The 15,166-nt window shown below is 51.8% G+C and overlaps 1 protein-coding gene across 1 annotated transcript in view; it reads left to right on the forward strand.

Annotated features, from left to right (window-relative positions):
• Positions 1-4,592: 4,592 nt before the first annotated feature.
• Positions 4,593-15,166, forward strand: part of LOC136060797 (collagen alpha-1(I) chain-like) — a 32,975-nt gene continuing 22,401 nt past the window's right edge. Inside the window, exons 1-4 of the mRNA XM_065755593.1 lie at positions 4,593-4,953; positions 5,296-6,053; positions 6,974-7,191; positions 7,288-7,871. Coding sequence (XP_065611665.1) covers positions 4,593-4,953; positions 5,296-6,053; positions 6,974-7,191; positions 7,288-7,871 — 1,921 coding nt within the window. The remainder of the gene's footprint in view (positions 4,954-5,295; positions 6,054-6,973; positions 7,192-7,287; positions 7,872-15,166) is intronic.

A 15,166-nucleotide genomic window follows, 5' to 3' on the forward strand; every position in this document is an offset into this window, starting at 1 on the left:
ACAGAGAAAAGAAAAAGAAAAAAAAAAAAAGAAGAAAAAGAAAAAAAAAAAGGAAGATAGAAGCACTAACTTTTTATCATTTTGAGAGATAATAATAAGAAAAAAAGAACAGCATCAAAATGACCCTAGCCCCACTAAAGCTGGAGTGTAACTATCAGTATTGGGAAAAAAGACATTTACATTAATTTTTTGGGGAAAAAAAAAAAACTTCAAAAAGGATATTTGAAAACTACTATCGAGCAAGAACATAGGTGCTGAAAACTATGCAAACAACCACCGCAAAACGTGCCTGAAAATATAATGGTAAAGCTAAAAGTTAATTTCTGCATGTCCCATATTAGAGTGGTCTCTGCGTCCAGAAAGGAGATGGCAGCATACCGCAGCTCACGCAAATATGAGATCCAAACGTATTTGAGGCAAAGGATTTGAAAGAGAAAGAATGAGAACTGATGTGTGGATGATCTGTAAAAGATCTGAATGCTAATAAAAATTAGGGGAGGGAGGCAGGAGGAGAGGGTAATGGTGTTAATCATTATTTCATGAGGCCCGTACTCACAAATCAATTTTTTACAGATGGTTGGAGGTATTTCTCAGTCCCTAACTGACAGGAATACTGGAGGCTCCGAGGCCTTAAGCAGCAATTCTATTCATAGGCCCTTAGCCTTTACATAATTGTATTAAGTGCAGTAACAGATGAAAATTAACGCATGCTGACCCCACACTCCTAGCAATGTCTGCCCTGACCTTTTAGAAAACCTCAAGAGCAGTAGTGGTTTAATATCTGATACGATCTCTTTACGGGGAGATTGAATGCTGGTCAGGAGGTGCCACATGCCAGAAGATCTAAAAGGCCTCTCCATCCTGCGTGATGAGGAGCTGCTTTCCTGCCTCCCTTTCCATAAGCAACTTGTCTATAGTGATGGTGAGAGAGCTAACGTGAAGCACTGAGAAGCTGCATGGTGCCTTCGAAGCACACGGCTTGTGCCATGGGGAAGCTGAGCCAGCCCCCCACCTCTGGGGGCATCTGCCCTCCTGGCAGCTCTGAGGGACAACATCACTGTTGGTTTACAGCAAACTGCACAAAGAACCGGAGAGCAGGTGACAGCCTTCTAGAAATTAGGTGCCAAAACGAAGCAAGAGACGGACTTCTTGTAAAAGGCTTTCCTGCGTATCGTACCTACTCATGAAATAAAATTCAAAATAATGTAAAGAATCTCTTCCAGTTAGTTATCTATAAACTTTTCATTTTATAATAGGAGTATATTTCCCCTTCTTCTAAGCCGTCCGCATTAGGAAACAGGAGAGGGCATCTGCCACCAAAAAGACCAAAGCAGAGTATGTTCCCCTGCCTCGCTGGGAGGAAGGCTTCTTATTTCTAAGGCACTGCTAGTAATTGCTTTGCCTCTCCTTCTCCTACCTCACGGCTGCAGTGGTAGCCAGAGAACTGCAGAGCTGTGTCGGAGATCATGGACGTGAGGAAAAAAAAAAAAAAGACAAGCCTACACAACTACATCTACAAGAGCAGCACACGTTGGACGGCACACATGACTACAGAACAGAAAAGAACATAACTAATAAATAAAGAAGGAAAAATAACGCAGAAAAGGAGATTTTAACCAAAGCCTTCTAACTTTTCCTTTCCCCGCCTGCTCATAACGATAGGTTCTCTCAAAATCAACGTGATGGCTTAGTAGGGACACCTAACTTCTGCTGATTTCCCTTCCTTCAGGGATTCCCCTGCCCATCCTCCCTCTTCCCTACTTTTGTGGCCGGGCCACGCTCGGTCTCGGTCAGAAGCAGGCAGCCGGGCCCGGAGGGGCAGCCTGTGCCCTGCCTGGGCAGGGGAACCCAGGGCGACAGGCCCAGTGCTGCTGCAGCATGGGCTGCCCCCACGGCTAGGGTCAAAGGGGAGAGCTAGGCCCGGCCTCCCCCGGCCGCGCTCCCCGACCCCCTCGCCTGGACTGGGCTGGGGGAAGCCCGGTGCGGCACTGCTCTCACCTGGTGCGGGCTGCTGCTCCCGCGGTGCCACGGATTCCTCGGCCTCGACGGCGCGGCTGCACCTGCAGGGAAGGGCAGAGAGAAAGGAGGGTGAGCGGGCGAGGGCAGCGACCTCGCACTTCACGCACGTGCGGCCGCACACCCACGGGCCACACTGCCACACGCGGGGACAGCCGCGGGACGCAGCCTCAGCCTGCTCCCGGACGGCAGCCCTGCAGCTCCAAGGTGAAGCCGCGTCCACGTCCCTGTTCGCACGAGCCCAGCTCCAGCAACAGCCCCGAGGGCAGGGAGTCCCGGCCCGGGGAATCCCGCCGGCACGTCGAGGGAGGCGAGCCCAGCCCCGGGGGCTCCAACGGGAGGAGGAGGCCGCGATGCCACAGTGCCGGCGAGCCGGGGCCGCCCTCAAGGCGGCCCCGAGGGGGTGGAGGCAGAAGGGGGTCTGTTCTGCGGGGCAGGAGCTACGGCGAGCCGGGACGACGGCCGCGGGTCGCTGTGCTGCCGCATTAGGGAACCTTTGGGGGAGGAGGCGGCGGGAGGCGAAGGTGGGGCGGGAGGGGGAAGTGCCCCGCGGGGCGGCGGCGTCGGGAGCAGAGCTGGGAGCTGCCCCCGAGCAGAAAGGAGCGGCCACAGCCTGCAGCAGCGGTCCTCAGCATGGCAGCAACAGTTGGCTGCCCAGGTAGGGAGACGTGGAGCCGGCGGGGCTGCAGCTCCACTCGCTCCCGAGCTGCCCCCCCGGACCACCCCTGATTTCAGTCCTCTGAGGGGCGAGGCAGGAAGGAGAGGGGATGCTGGCTTATCCTCAGCTTAGCTGATTTCTCTCATCACTTCTTTTTTTCCCCAAGTTCCTTCCAGTACCTTGTCTCTCCCTTTAAAAAATGTTCACATGGATAAAACCCCTGCAAGGAGGTTTGCTGGCGACTGGAAAGGACAAACACTTTTTTTTTTTTTCTAAAAAAGAGAGGATAAATAATTATGAAAATGCAAGCCTACTTGAAAGATATCGTGACCCTTCCACCTCTGTTTTCATCAAGGCAGCTAGTGCTTGAGCTACGTGTCCTGAACGAGAAGGAAGGGAGGGAAGGGAGCAACGAGGTGCTTTTCCTTCACCTCCTTTCCTCACTCATCCCTTCGCCAGCCTTTTACTCTTTTCTAAAGTGCAGGCAGGTCTTCAAAATCTCTTTTATCTCTTGAGAAATATTAACTCTTAGCCCCGACCGTGGTCCTCGCCCGATCTCTCCACTGCAGGTTTCCCTGAACTGCCAGCTCAGCCCTTTCCCGGCGGATCTCCCTCCGTGCCGGCGGCAGGGCAGCAGGGAGGAGAGCCCTGCCGGCTCCGGGCAGCCCCGACGGTCGCTCGCCCCCCCCACCCCTTTTTCTTTCCCAGACGGTGAAACCATAGGCCCCTGTGTCGCGTCGAGCGGCCGCTCCGCTCCCAACTTGCTGCTCAGCTCTTGTCTCTTTCACGAGGCTGATCGGCACGGACAGAGACGCTTTTAATCGCTCGCTCTTTTGGGGGGCGGCAGGCAGGGAGGGGCTCTTTTTGTTGTTTATTTCTTGCCCACGGAACCGGGCTGGTAATTACTGCAAAGGGAGGGAGAATGCAGCTTCCCCAACTCCTGCCTGAGATGCTCTCAGAGCTGTGTGCACGCACAAGGCAGTTTCAGAACCAGAGAGCTGGTGCTGATGCTGCTCTGCTTGCTCGCAATCACCTCGTCCAAAAGCGGAGCCTCGGCGGGGTTTTCCCCCGGATTCCGCCTGTTTTACCCTTTTCGGGGGCACTAGCTTTTAGGGAAAGAGTGATCGGCGTGATCACCGGGCTGCAAGTTGCTCAAAATCGGGTTGGAAGTGGGCAGGGGGAGGGAGGCGCCTTTGGCAGCGCCTGCCTGGTGCAGCTCCCGCGAACTGGGGGCTCCCCCAAACCGCGGCGGCTCCGCGCGCCTCCCCCTCTCCTCCCTCCCTATTATTTATGGGGCGATCCCGGCAAATCCCACCCTCCCCACCTCGGAAGAAGCCGAGGCTCCCGGTTACGGAGCATTTAATGAATCGCTCCGAAGATATATATATATTTTTTTTCCTCTCTCTCTTTTTTTTTTTTTTATGAATTGATCTCGCCCAGCCGGGACTCCCGTATTTTTTTAAATACGGAGATGCCCTGGCGGGAGGGGAGGGGGGAAAAGGTGAGGGGCAGAGAACTTTTCGGAAGTTTCATTCTATTTTTATTTTTCCATTAATGAAATAAAAGCGACCATACAGTTATCCGAATCAAGGTGCGAATCTGCTCCGATAGGCAAAAGTCGATTAAAAAGTTCGGCGAAAAGCGGCGGTGGGTGCCCGACCGCCCGGGGGGACCGAGCGGGGTAGGAAGGGGGAAAAGGGTGTTTATTTCTGCCACTACATCGCTCCCTCTATCTCTACACACAGATATACACGCACGGCACGAAGGGGGGGGGAGTTGGGTTGGGGGGGGTGGGGGGGGCTGGATTGGGGAAGAGGGAGAGGTGCCAGGAATTAATAATAGAAGCCCACAGAGTCTAGATAAGTCCAAGGCTCGGCGATCGCAGCTGCTGCTCCTTCGGCGAGTGCGCCCTCCGCGAATGCTTTTTGGGGTAAGGGCTTCCCGGGTAGGTAGTTATGTACAGCAAGCCCAGACCGCAAAAAGATTCGCGAAGGACAAAGTCTCCCGCTGCTTCCCACATCCATCGGCCGGCCGCCGCCACACCATCCACCGGACCCACGGGCGATCGCTCCGCCATCCCCGACACGCCGGGTCCCCACCCCCATCCCCACCGAGCGCCGCTCCGAGCCCCGCGGCCCCGGGCGAGGCGAGGCAGGGCGAGGCGGCGGGGGGAGGGGGGGGGGCCGTCACCCCCCAGCGGGGCCGGGGCCGCGGGAGCGTGGCGGAGCGCGGCGTGTCCGCGGCCCCGCTCCGCGCGGAGGCTCCGGCGCTGGGCACAGGCGCTGCGTAAAGAGAAAACTCTTCCCCCTGAGCGCTAAATAAATAGAGAGCAGGCGGGCAGCTCATTGGTGCGGGCTAAAATCGTCATCCACCAATCAGGCGGCGCCTCACATTGCCTATTTCTGCCTTTTTTTTTTTTTTTTTTTTTTTTTTTTTTTTTTTTACCGAAAGGGGGAGAGGCGGGAGAGAGGAGGGGGAGAGCGAGAAGGGGGAAAAAAAATAAGCAGCAGCATCTCTATGGCTAATTATTCTCCAAATCCGCAACCACGGCGCGTCCGAGAGCGCAGTCGGGACCCCCCGGCCCTTTCCTCGCCAACCTCCCCTGCCCTGTTCTGCCCGAGGGGCTCCGGGGAGGCGCGGAGCCGCCCCGCCGTCGGGGGACCCCGCTGCGGAGCCGCCGTTCGCCCCGACGGGGGCGCCCCGGGCCGCCGCCACCTCGCGGCGGGCAGCCGGGGACACGGGGACCCGCGGAGGGAGCGCGGCGTGGCGGCGTGCCGCCCCCGACCTCGGGCAGCAGCCGGGGCGACCCTCCCGGGCCGGGGGAACGCGGGACGCCGCCTCCGGTCGCACCGCCCGATGTCGTGAGCCTCCGTCCCCCGCCGCCAGCGGGGACGGGGATGGCCGGTTCCGAAAAGTTTCCGGGACGCGGCACCCAACTCCGGAGCTTCCCCGCCGCCAGCCCGCGGGGAGCGAGCGGCCCGACGGCGCCCGCGGGCGGCGGCAGAAAGGCGAATGCGCGCCCACGCCGCGTCCCAACGGGCTCACGCGCGACGAGGGAAAGGGGGACCCGCGGGGGCAGGGGGCGGTTTGGGGGGAACCTCGCACCTCGGCCGCAACTCGGGAAGTTTGCGGTTCGCCCCGCTCCGCAGAGGGGACCCGCGAGCGGCGCCGCCGCCCGCCCCGAGCGCCCCTCGTCCCCGGCCCCGTTAGCCCAGCGGCGGAGCGGCAGGCAGGGCGGCGGCACGGGGCGGCGGAGCCCGGCACTTACCTGGCGCTGCCTCCCGGCCGCTCCTGCGGTCCCGCGCCGCGTGCCCGATCACCACGGGGCGTTTTGGTTTTTTTTTTAGAAAGCCCAAAAGCGAAGCGTCCCTTCCTCCAGGTATGTATATAAGTTACTGTACTGTGTGGGAGGGTCACGATCTCGCTAGGTGCAGAAGATTCCCCGGGATTAACCCCTCCTCTCCCTTCCCCTCCTGCAACTTGTTGAGGATGGCACCGCGCGCGCACGCGGAGCGGCACACGGCCGCACGCACACACACGCGGAGCGCGGCGCGGGAGCGGTCCGGTGCCCCCGACGGCGCGGTGATTGGCCGCGCTGCTCGTGGAGAAGGGGACGTCTCAAGTCGAAGTCACGATTTCTCCTCAGTTTGGAACCATCTGTGACTGGAGCCATGACGCAGCCAGAGCACATTACTCACTTTCACAGTCACGACTTGGAAATCCGTGCAGTTTCCAACCAAAATTACACCGCCACCATTGAATTATTTAATAGGATCCAGTTAAGGGTAATCTCATGCATTGTGCCGGAGAGCGGCGGTCGGGAGGGGAGGGCTGGGAGGCGGGGGGCAGAGGGAGGGCACTGCCGGGCTCTAATCGCCGTTTCACAGAGCCACATTCCGAGTCCCGACGATTGGCTGCACGTGCTGGAAGGGCTTGGTTTTTTTTTGTTTTTGGTTTTGTTTTTTCCCTTTAAACCCCCAACCAAACAAACCGGGGACGGGTCCGTTTGTAAATACGACCACGCGCGCTCGGGGAAGGGACGGTTCGGCTCCTACATTCAGGGCATCCGTGGGCGGAGTGCCGCGGTGCGGCTCCGCGGGGCTCGGCTCGAGGAGCGGCGCTTTGTGTGCCCGCGGCCGCAGCGCGGCATTGTCTGCAGGATCCGCCGGCGGTGCGGGGCTTTGTGCGGTAGGTGCACCATTTTCTAAGCTCGCTCGTACCGCGAGGCGACGGCTAAGCGCGCTCAGCGGGAGCTGCCGCCGCGGCTATTGTCTGCCTGTACCTCTCCCACTCCTGCAGGGCTCTGGCTGCGGTCGAGCCCCCTCCCTTCTCGGCGGCTCCGGAGCGGTGCCGCGGCGCGGGGCCGCCCCGGTGCTCGCCGTGACCCTGCAGCTCTGCCCAGTGCCTCCGGTTCAGCCGTTCCCCCGCCTCGACCGGCGAGGATCTATCTGCCTAAGGACGCGAAGGACGGGCGATAATAAAAGCGGACACCCGCACGCACACGATCCGCAGAAGGTGTGAGCGCTTAGCGGGGAGAAACGAGGTGGGAGGAGAAGGGGTGAGTCCAAATAAAGCAACCTATAGCCTCTTATTTTGCGGAGCACCATCATCAGGTACAGCTCTTTCAAACGCACGGGCGGGAAGGGCGGCGGCGGCGCGCACGGGCGCGGGGAAACCGCCGCGGGAGCGGCTCCCTCGGCGTCGGGACCGGGCCGACCCCCCCCATACCCCCCTACAACCCTTCCCCGCGGCGGCGGCGGCTTCAGCACCGGGGAGCGGACAGCTCCCGGCTGCGGCCCCGCGCAGCGCTCGGCCCGCGCCCCCCGCCCGGCACCGCCGCGCCCCCCCCCGAGAGCAGCCGAGCGGGGGGCGGGCGGGCGGCAGAGGGGCTCGCTAGCGCCGACAGAGAGAGAGCGAGAGTTGCAGCTCGCTATTGATTCAGAGATTTACCGACAGGGTGATTCCCCTTTCTGCAAGAATTCCCTGTCTCCGGGCTCCGTGCATGCACCAAATGCGTTATGGAGACGAGCGGAGCTTCCCTCCCCCCCCCCCCCCCCCCGCTTCTTCGCTTTAAAGAAAAGTAGAAAGGGAGGAAAACAGAGGGATCCGAGCATGCAGAAAGGAAAGACGAGACTCACGGCCGCTGGCTGCAGCATGCACAGGAAAGATCGCTACTTACCGAGCGGGAACTCCTCGGGTAGGGGAGGGGGCGGGAGGGGGGGGGAGGCGAGGATCGAGGGGTGGTGGGGGAAATCCAACAATTAATTTCCAGACAGGAGTTGGAAAAAAAAAATACTGCGGTGATGTCCAGGTTTTCTTCCACCCGCGCTCGCTTTTTATACAAGTGCAACCCTCTGTCTATTTCTGGAACGCGATCAAAACCCTGATGCTATTTTTAGCAGGTACTGGGGAAAAAATCCACACACAAAGGCATTTCGCTGGAACGCTACGTCCAAAACATTAAATGTGCATTAAGTCTGCACCCCCCTCTCCCCCCCACACACACACAGCCACCCCCAGCCATGCGTCCCCCTACCCCGGCTTCTTTCTGCACCACTATCCACTGTTGCTTTAGGTGCATCATTGCAGAGAACCAAAAAAATAAAAAAAACCAAAACCAGAAAACCATCAACTGACCGCCTTCCATGCTGTCCTATTGCACAAACCCCTAATCCACAGTTGTACTGAGTCTGTCTCTCTGCCTGTTGCCTTGCCAGCATTACTGGGTCTGTCTTCTCGCAGTGTCTTTGTAAAGTGGGCTTTGGAGAAAACACAACAACCACCATGCACCACTTTGCCATTGTGCACAAACGTGGGTTTCAGGCAGGGATGCTTGCTTTGCCGGGAGACTGAGGTGGCTTCATACGGTGAATTGCACCCAGCACAAAGAAGGGCTTTTTTTTTTTTAATTCTCTCCTCCTCGCCCCCTGCCTTTCTCCCCCTTAAATAAAATAATAATCCTTTGTTTGGAGAATAAAGGATCTATAAATATAGATATGAAAAAAGGGTGTGTGTGTGTGTGTTTGCGTTCTAGTAATTCACTACGAGGGGGGAACTGGGGAAAAAATAGAATCATTAGGGCTTGCAGGCTGCAAGGAGCCAGCCTGAGACTCCTTTGCAAGGCTGCGTCAGTTATCAGCTATTGACGTCACGTTCAGATTCTCCTCTTCAGAGGCTCTAGTTCATCATAAAAGATGTCTGTGCTCAGAGCTTTGTGCTTGCAGAAAGGCACTTCAATTCGAGGAAAAGAGTTAATTAGCAAGCCCCATATTTTGTGGTGTGCAGCTTTCTGTGCTGTTGCACAAAAATCCTGGGGGGGGGTTGCAAACGTGTGTGTGTTTGTGAGGGGGGAGGGGGGAAATCTGCACTGGGCATAGGGAGGTGTTTCTCAAAACACACACATCCCGTGCAGAAGCACAGACAGAGAGAGAGATCTGCATAGCCAGGCACTGCAAGAAAATGTGCCCCCCTCCTCACACACCTCCTCTCCTCAGGTATGGCTATGGCAATTTTAGTCAAAAAAAAAAAAACCAACAATATCTCAGGTTTTTAATATTTGCAATGCAAACAGCACTGGGGGAAGGGGGGGTGTGGGGGGGAACTGAATATATTTTAGCATCCCTTTCCCTCCAACTGCCCCCCCCCCCCCCCCCCCCAGTCTGAACAGCAGCAGCTCGCACCCCCACCACCTTACACTTGTATTTGGCTACTGTAGCAAAAGACAGATATTGATAAAACCAGGATTAATTCTGTATATTTGTCAGGCAAACAGCCCCGTCTCCTAGAATGACGCAAATAACAGATTCTATGGCTCTGGCTTTCTATATTCTGCACCCACGCACTCTGCTTGGTCTCCCACGGAATCAGCTACAGAGAGCAATGATCCAGATTATACAGAGAGAGGGGTGGGGGAAAGGGAGAGAATAACAAATGAAATTGCAATTAAAAATTATAATGCTGCTCCAGTCTGTACGCAAATGGCTCAACCTGAGCTTGCACAGTGGCACACACCGACATGCGCTCGCACCCCTGAGCCCCCTGCCCCTATACCGGGGGCATCAGCAGCATTAAGACAAAAGGGAATTGTGCTGATAAATGCCGGGTCTATCTGGCAAGAAGAGGTGTTTCCTTTATGCACCACACCTTTCCCAGCTCCCATTAGGCAAAACACATCTCTGAAACGACCTGTTTTGCCACTGTGTGCAGAGGGGACAGTTAATACACACAGCTGGGGAGAGGAGTGGGGCCACCCCCACAGCCCCACAGGAGCTCAGGAGGACCTTAACGAGCAGGTCATCTTCCCTGTCTCCCAGACAAAGGGATGCAGCTATTTCTCAAAATGCCTAAAAAAAGTCAAGCGCAAAGGACTGTTGCTATTTTTAAACCTCCTTCTCATTTGTTGGAAAATGGCACTAAAAGCATTAACCAAGCTCCCCGCCCCCAGGGACATGGTCAGATACACGGGGAGCCCTGAGGAACACCATGGCAGTGGGGACCACCCCTTCCCCAGGTGGGGGCCAGAGTTGCCCTACCACCATTCCCACCACCAGCCTACACCACACCTCATGCGAAGGGAGAAGCAAAATGGGGGGGCAATCAAGAAACCCATAAGTTATTTACTGTCTAATCTGTACACACACAGTCCTTATTTATTAACTCAATTATTACCAACTTCTTTGCAGACAATGAATTTCCTAATGTCAATATGCTGCAATCAATGAGGTAGGGCTGTCTCTCCCTCTCCCTCAAAGCCAGTGAGTGCCATTGTCATGACTGGCCCTGACAGAGCAGCCCCTGGGGGGGAAATCATACCTGTATGGGAGGCACAGCATGGCACTATGAGGCTCAAGGCAGTCAAGGGGCCATTCAAATGAGCATATGATTGCATCTAACACACGGCATAAGCATCATCATCCACACATCTCCACACACATCAGCCACAAACCCATCTCCACAGAACTAGGAAAGATGTTACACATCAGACCTGGAATAAAATGCAGACCAACCCGTGGTTTCACCATGGAAAAACAGCTCATACAGCAGTTGTAGCCCAGAAACCAGATGAACCCTTATACCAAGGGCAGATCTTGTCCTCCTCAAGACCCCTAGGAGCCAGCTCCCCTGAGGAGCTGCAGTGAAGTTCATCCTGGATGAACAAAAATGTGAGGCCACACAGGACCTTAAGGATGCAGACATGCTCACCCAAACTGTCTTTTGACTCTCAAACCTTTGAGAGCCTTGTGCTGTGGAGGGCGGGAAGGGTGCAGCCATTTTCTCTTCCTGCCCTCACACAAACAGACTGCTTTGCACTTCTGTGTAGTTATCTTTGTGACAATGAACAGAGGGAAGCTGGCCAGCTCAGCTCTTATCTGTGTCAAAGAAAAGGTGCCAATAGAAGGGGTGATCCTGGTGGCAGATCCTGGAGTGGACCCACAGGAAGGCTGTGCAGCTCCTGGCCCTCAGGAACTCCTATGCCTTCTCTTCACCAGGAGCCCTTTCTCCTGAACATCTCCATGGAGTGTTCAGGTGTTTTATATTCTGAACACTCCCACATTAGTGAGAGGACTAATTAATCTTTCTACCGCATGGTTTGGAATGTCTTTCTGGAAGCTGTAGCATCACTTCTTAGCCTCAATTTCATCAACTCATCTTGCTACTTCTTTTACACCCAAACATGTCCTCTCCATCCCAGCAGGTATGTCTCCTGTCCTGCTTGCCTCCTACTAAAAGCAAGGTGGAAGCCATGCCCAGTGCCTAGGGAATCTCTGGCTTAAATAAATAAATGGAAACCATCCAAACTGAAAAGAATATTTGGCAATCATCTACCCGACAGTGGTTCCCATTTCTGCTCATTAGAAGCACTGAAAGGAAATCTTGATATTTTAGTTATCAGCAATCTCCTTGTTTCTAAGCAATTAAAACTCCCTACCAATGAAGAATTAAAGAAAGCAGAAGCTCTGGCACTATGTCCTCCACCAAAACCTAATATCACATATACTGGACAAAGCAGGGGACAAAAGCCCAGCAACAGCAGTACACTGCCTAGAGTTGCTGGGGTGCCAAGGGGAGTAGCCCCACCTCTGACAAGTGGGATCTGCATATTGGCCTGTCTTCACTCTTGGAAGTTTCCCTTCCACACTCTGCCCTAAAGGACAATGGCATATGTGGGGATACTACTGGGGATAATACTGTAATTATTAACAGTAAAGTGTTAGCTGGCACAAAATTCTTGCTCAGAACAACTATGATCTATCAATTATGAATAGTTTTTATCTGCAGATTGAAATACTTCTAGTGCCATTCTTCACTATACATACATATATATATATATACATATATAAATAATGATTATTCACCAAGTTTAAGGTCCCACCTCTTTCTCATTTTGGTTAAAAAGGTGGCTTTCACCTTCTCTCTTCAGGACAAGGATCAGCCACAATCAAGACTACAAGATGAGAGTAAAACAGCCTAAACATATTTTGCTTCCTTGGCCCTTGGAGTTCTGCTGACATGTGAGCCTGGGACTGTTTTATTAACATAACTGTTAAAAAATATTCTCCTAACCTCCATCTACTCCTACAAATAGTCTGTTCATGGGCTCCACCCAGGCAGCTGAATGACATTTGATAAATTCCAAACAAAGTGAACTGAAGAAGGCCAGAAACAAAGAGTGAAGTGCCACCAGGAACTTAAGAAAATCTTCAGATTTCAGAATGAAATTCACCTTGTATCAGAGCAATCAGTAACTTATACTAGTTACCTTTTGTTACAGAAATATATAGCACCCAGAGGAAAGAGTAATCACATTGAAATGAAAATAAATAGTGACACCGCTTCAGAAATCTACTGCCTACTACAGATGGCAAGGTCTAAGCTAGCGATAGGACCTGAAGAAAAGTGATTGCTATCTGAAGCAGGAGACTGGGATCTAGATATTCCTCTTCAAAACAGACATATGTTGCAATGAGTGTTGATCTGAAATGTCTTGCTGAAAGGCTTATTCCTTCACCATTTTTGAGGTTCTCCTCAAATTTCAGGTGAAGAGCCCATCACTTTATGCTTGGTTTATCCACCTATAAAATGAAGATAAGATGATACCTACTTACCTAACCAGGATGTTCTTGAAGATATCTATAGTATTGAGATAATCAATAAAAGTCATCAGTAAGAAGACACAATATTACAAATAATCAGAGAGATCAGAGCACACAAGGAAGCACAAGAAGGAAAAGAACACTTTTCCTCCAACAATGGAAGGAGAGGCTGGGCAATATTTTAGTAAAGAAAATCTCACCTGTGTCAGAAGATCAAGATTAAGACTTGTGACCTCAATATATGGGATTTTTGGAGAATCCGGATGCACAGACCAGGAGACCAACAAAATAGAAACACACATTCTGATGTAATCTCATACAGATTGCATTAATATTTACCTTGAACAGTTTTTTGATACCTGGATTGCTTTGTTGCCTTTAGTTTTTCTGTTTACTTTTATAAAGAAACATAATAGCTATAACATGTAAAATGATAGAAACTGGATCTTCCTCCAATGGCTGCAAAATCAGACCCTAGAGACACATTTCTGTGTAGCAAGGATGAAAAGAAGAAAACCATTAGCATAATGAAACTGGTGGAAAAAGAGTATGACGGTCTCAATATTGAGGATGATATCAAAAGGAAATCATAACAGCTTTTTAATAAAAGTTGAACCTATGGAAGAAATACAGTGAATAGACATCATACTTCAGATACACGGAGCATAATCTTTGAGGAATTCAGCTGCAAATTTGATGAGCCTTTACACTAAGACTTGGTTTTCATTAGCCTTTGAAATGGAACTTTCATGAATAAGACCCATGACCCTTGACACAACCTGTACACGTATCTGGCAACCACCTTAAAGAAAGAATTATGAACAAGAAGTGAAACAACAGTTAGTGGTGCATTATACAGCATCATGTACTGGTAGAAATAAAAAAATGAAAGTGAAGGCAGTGATGAAGAAATACCAGAAGTCTGTGACAGACTTTAATTCAAAACTGGTCAGTATCATAGCCAGTGGGAGAGAACAGGACATGGAATAGGGGTGATGTTAAGGGAATTTAGGAAGAACTTATGTACTAAGATAATAGAACATGAAGCCAAAGAATCCAGTCAAAGGGGAAAAAAATCCAGTTCTTCCCAGGGAAGATGATGTTTGGGTGGAAAAAAAAAAACCCACACTCATTTTGCTGCATTTCATAGATGATGAAGTGAAATACAAGGCAAGGTGCCTAGAGTCATCCAGACACAGCCTTACAAGATCTTACCAGGCCTGTGATGATCCTGTAACAAGACATACAGCTATTTTTAACTTTTTTTTGGTTTTGTCTCTGATTTGTTCTTCCTTATAGCACAATTCATTCAGTCTGGCTATCAACAAACACAGTATAAAATTGCTACTCAATCAGAAAATCCAATGGATAGTCTAATCAGGACAGGTAGGTGAATTTATCAATTACTTGTCTACTTACCTTTTAAGGTACAAAAATCTCAAATTCAGTTCAGGTACTCCTATCTAGTTAGGACCCAAACCTCCAAAAATCCTCATTCAGTAAGTCAGAAACATCTGGCAAAATGGATTCCAATACCATCAGGAAAAGTTAAGACCTGAATGGAGCATAAGATCTAGATCACATATGACTTCTTGTCTGAACATCTATTTTTATCACCAGTTAACATTTATACATCACATGCTAATAGCAAGTTCAGCCCTATAAATGGCACCAAAATCCAAGCTGTTTCTGCTTGGATTCAAGCTGTCTCAGCTATGCACAGTTTACAAATTAAGCCACTGGTTCCATGACTATGACTGGCAAACCACCAGTGTGTACAGAACTTTTGGAAGTCCCAGAAGGACCAGCTGGCCAAACAGCAAAGGCTTTTGTTTTCTCAGCTGCTGAATCTTCTCTACAGAAACATGCAACACTTGAATTCTTTATATTTTGCCTTGTAAATGACTACTGCCACTGATAACATAGCATTACTTGATCATAAATTGAAAGGAAGCAATTCATCTGACTGAGCATGGGAGTGGAAATATCTGTAACATGGGGTTCAGGTTTACTAGGGAAAGATGCAGCAGCCACCAAAATCACCGAGAAGACAGGAGGTGTCATGAAATTAATGGGAATAAAGTACTCTGAAGAGCGTAGTCTCTGAAGGAAGTCTTCAGGAGCACTGTTGCACTGCATATACTCATTCACCCAAGCCAACAGATGGCCACGGATGTGATGGAATCACAGTGGTCTCCTCCATTTTGCCCCATCGTTGGTGGAAACACCAAAGCAAAGGATGCACCTGTGGCTACATTTACATTTCCTTAACGTCAGGAAACATGCATTAATACTTACTTAGCTCATCGTGTGAGCTGGATGGGCAAGTGACTATCATACATAACTTACTGTGTCTTAGTAGAATAGATGGAGATCCATGGATGAGTGACAGAGAAGT

This window comes from Cyrtonyx montezumae, unplaced genomic scaffold (assembly GCF_038088225.1).
Source record: "Cyrtonyx montezumae isolate F1298 unplaced genomic scaffold, pur_monq_1.0 scaffold_10, whole genome shotgun sequence".
In the NCBI taxonomy this organism is placed as follows: Eukaryota; Metazoa; Chordata; class Aves; order Galliformes; family Odontophoridae; genus Cyrtonyx; species Cyrtonyx montezumae.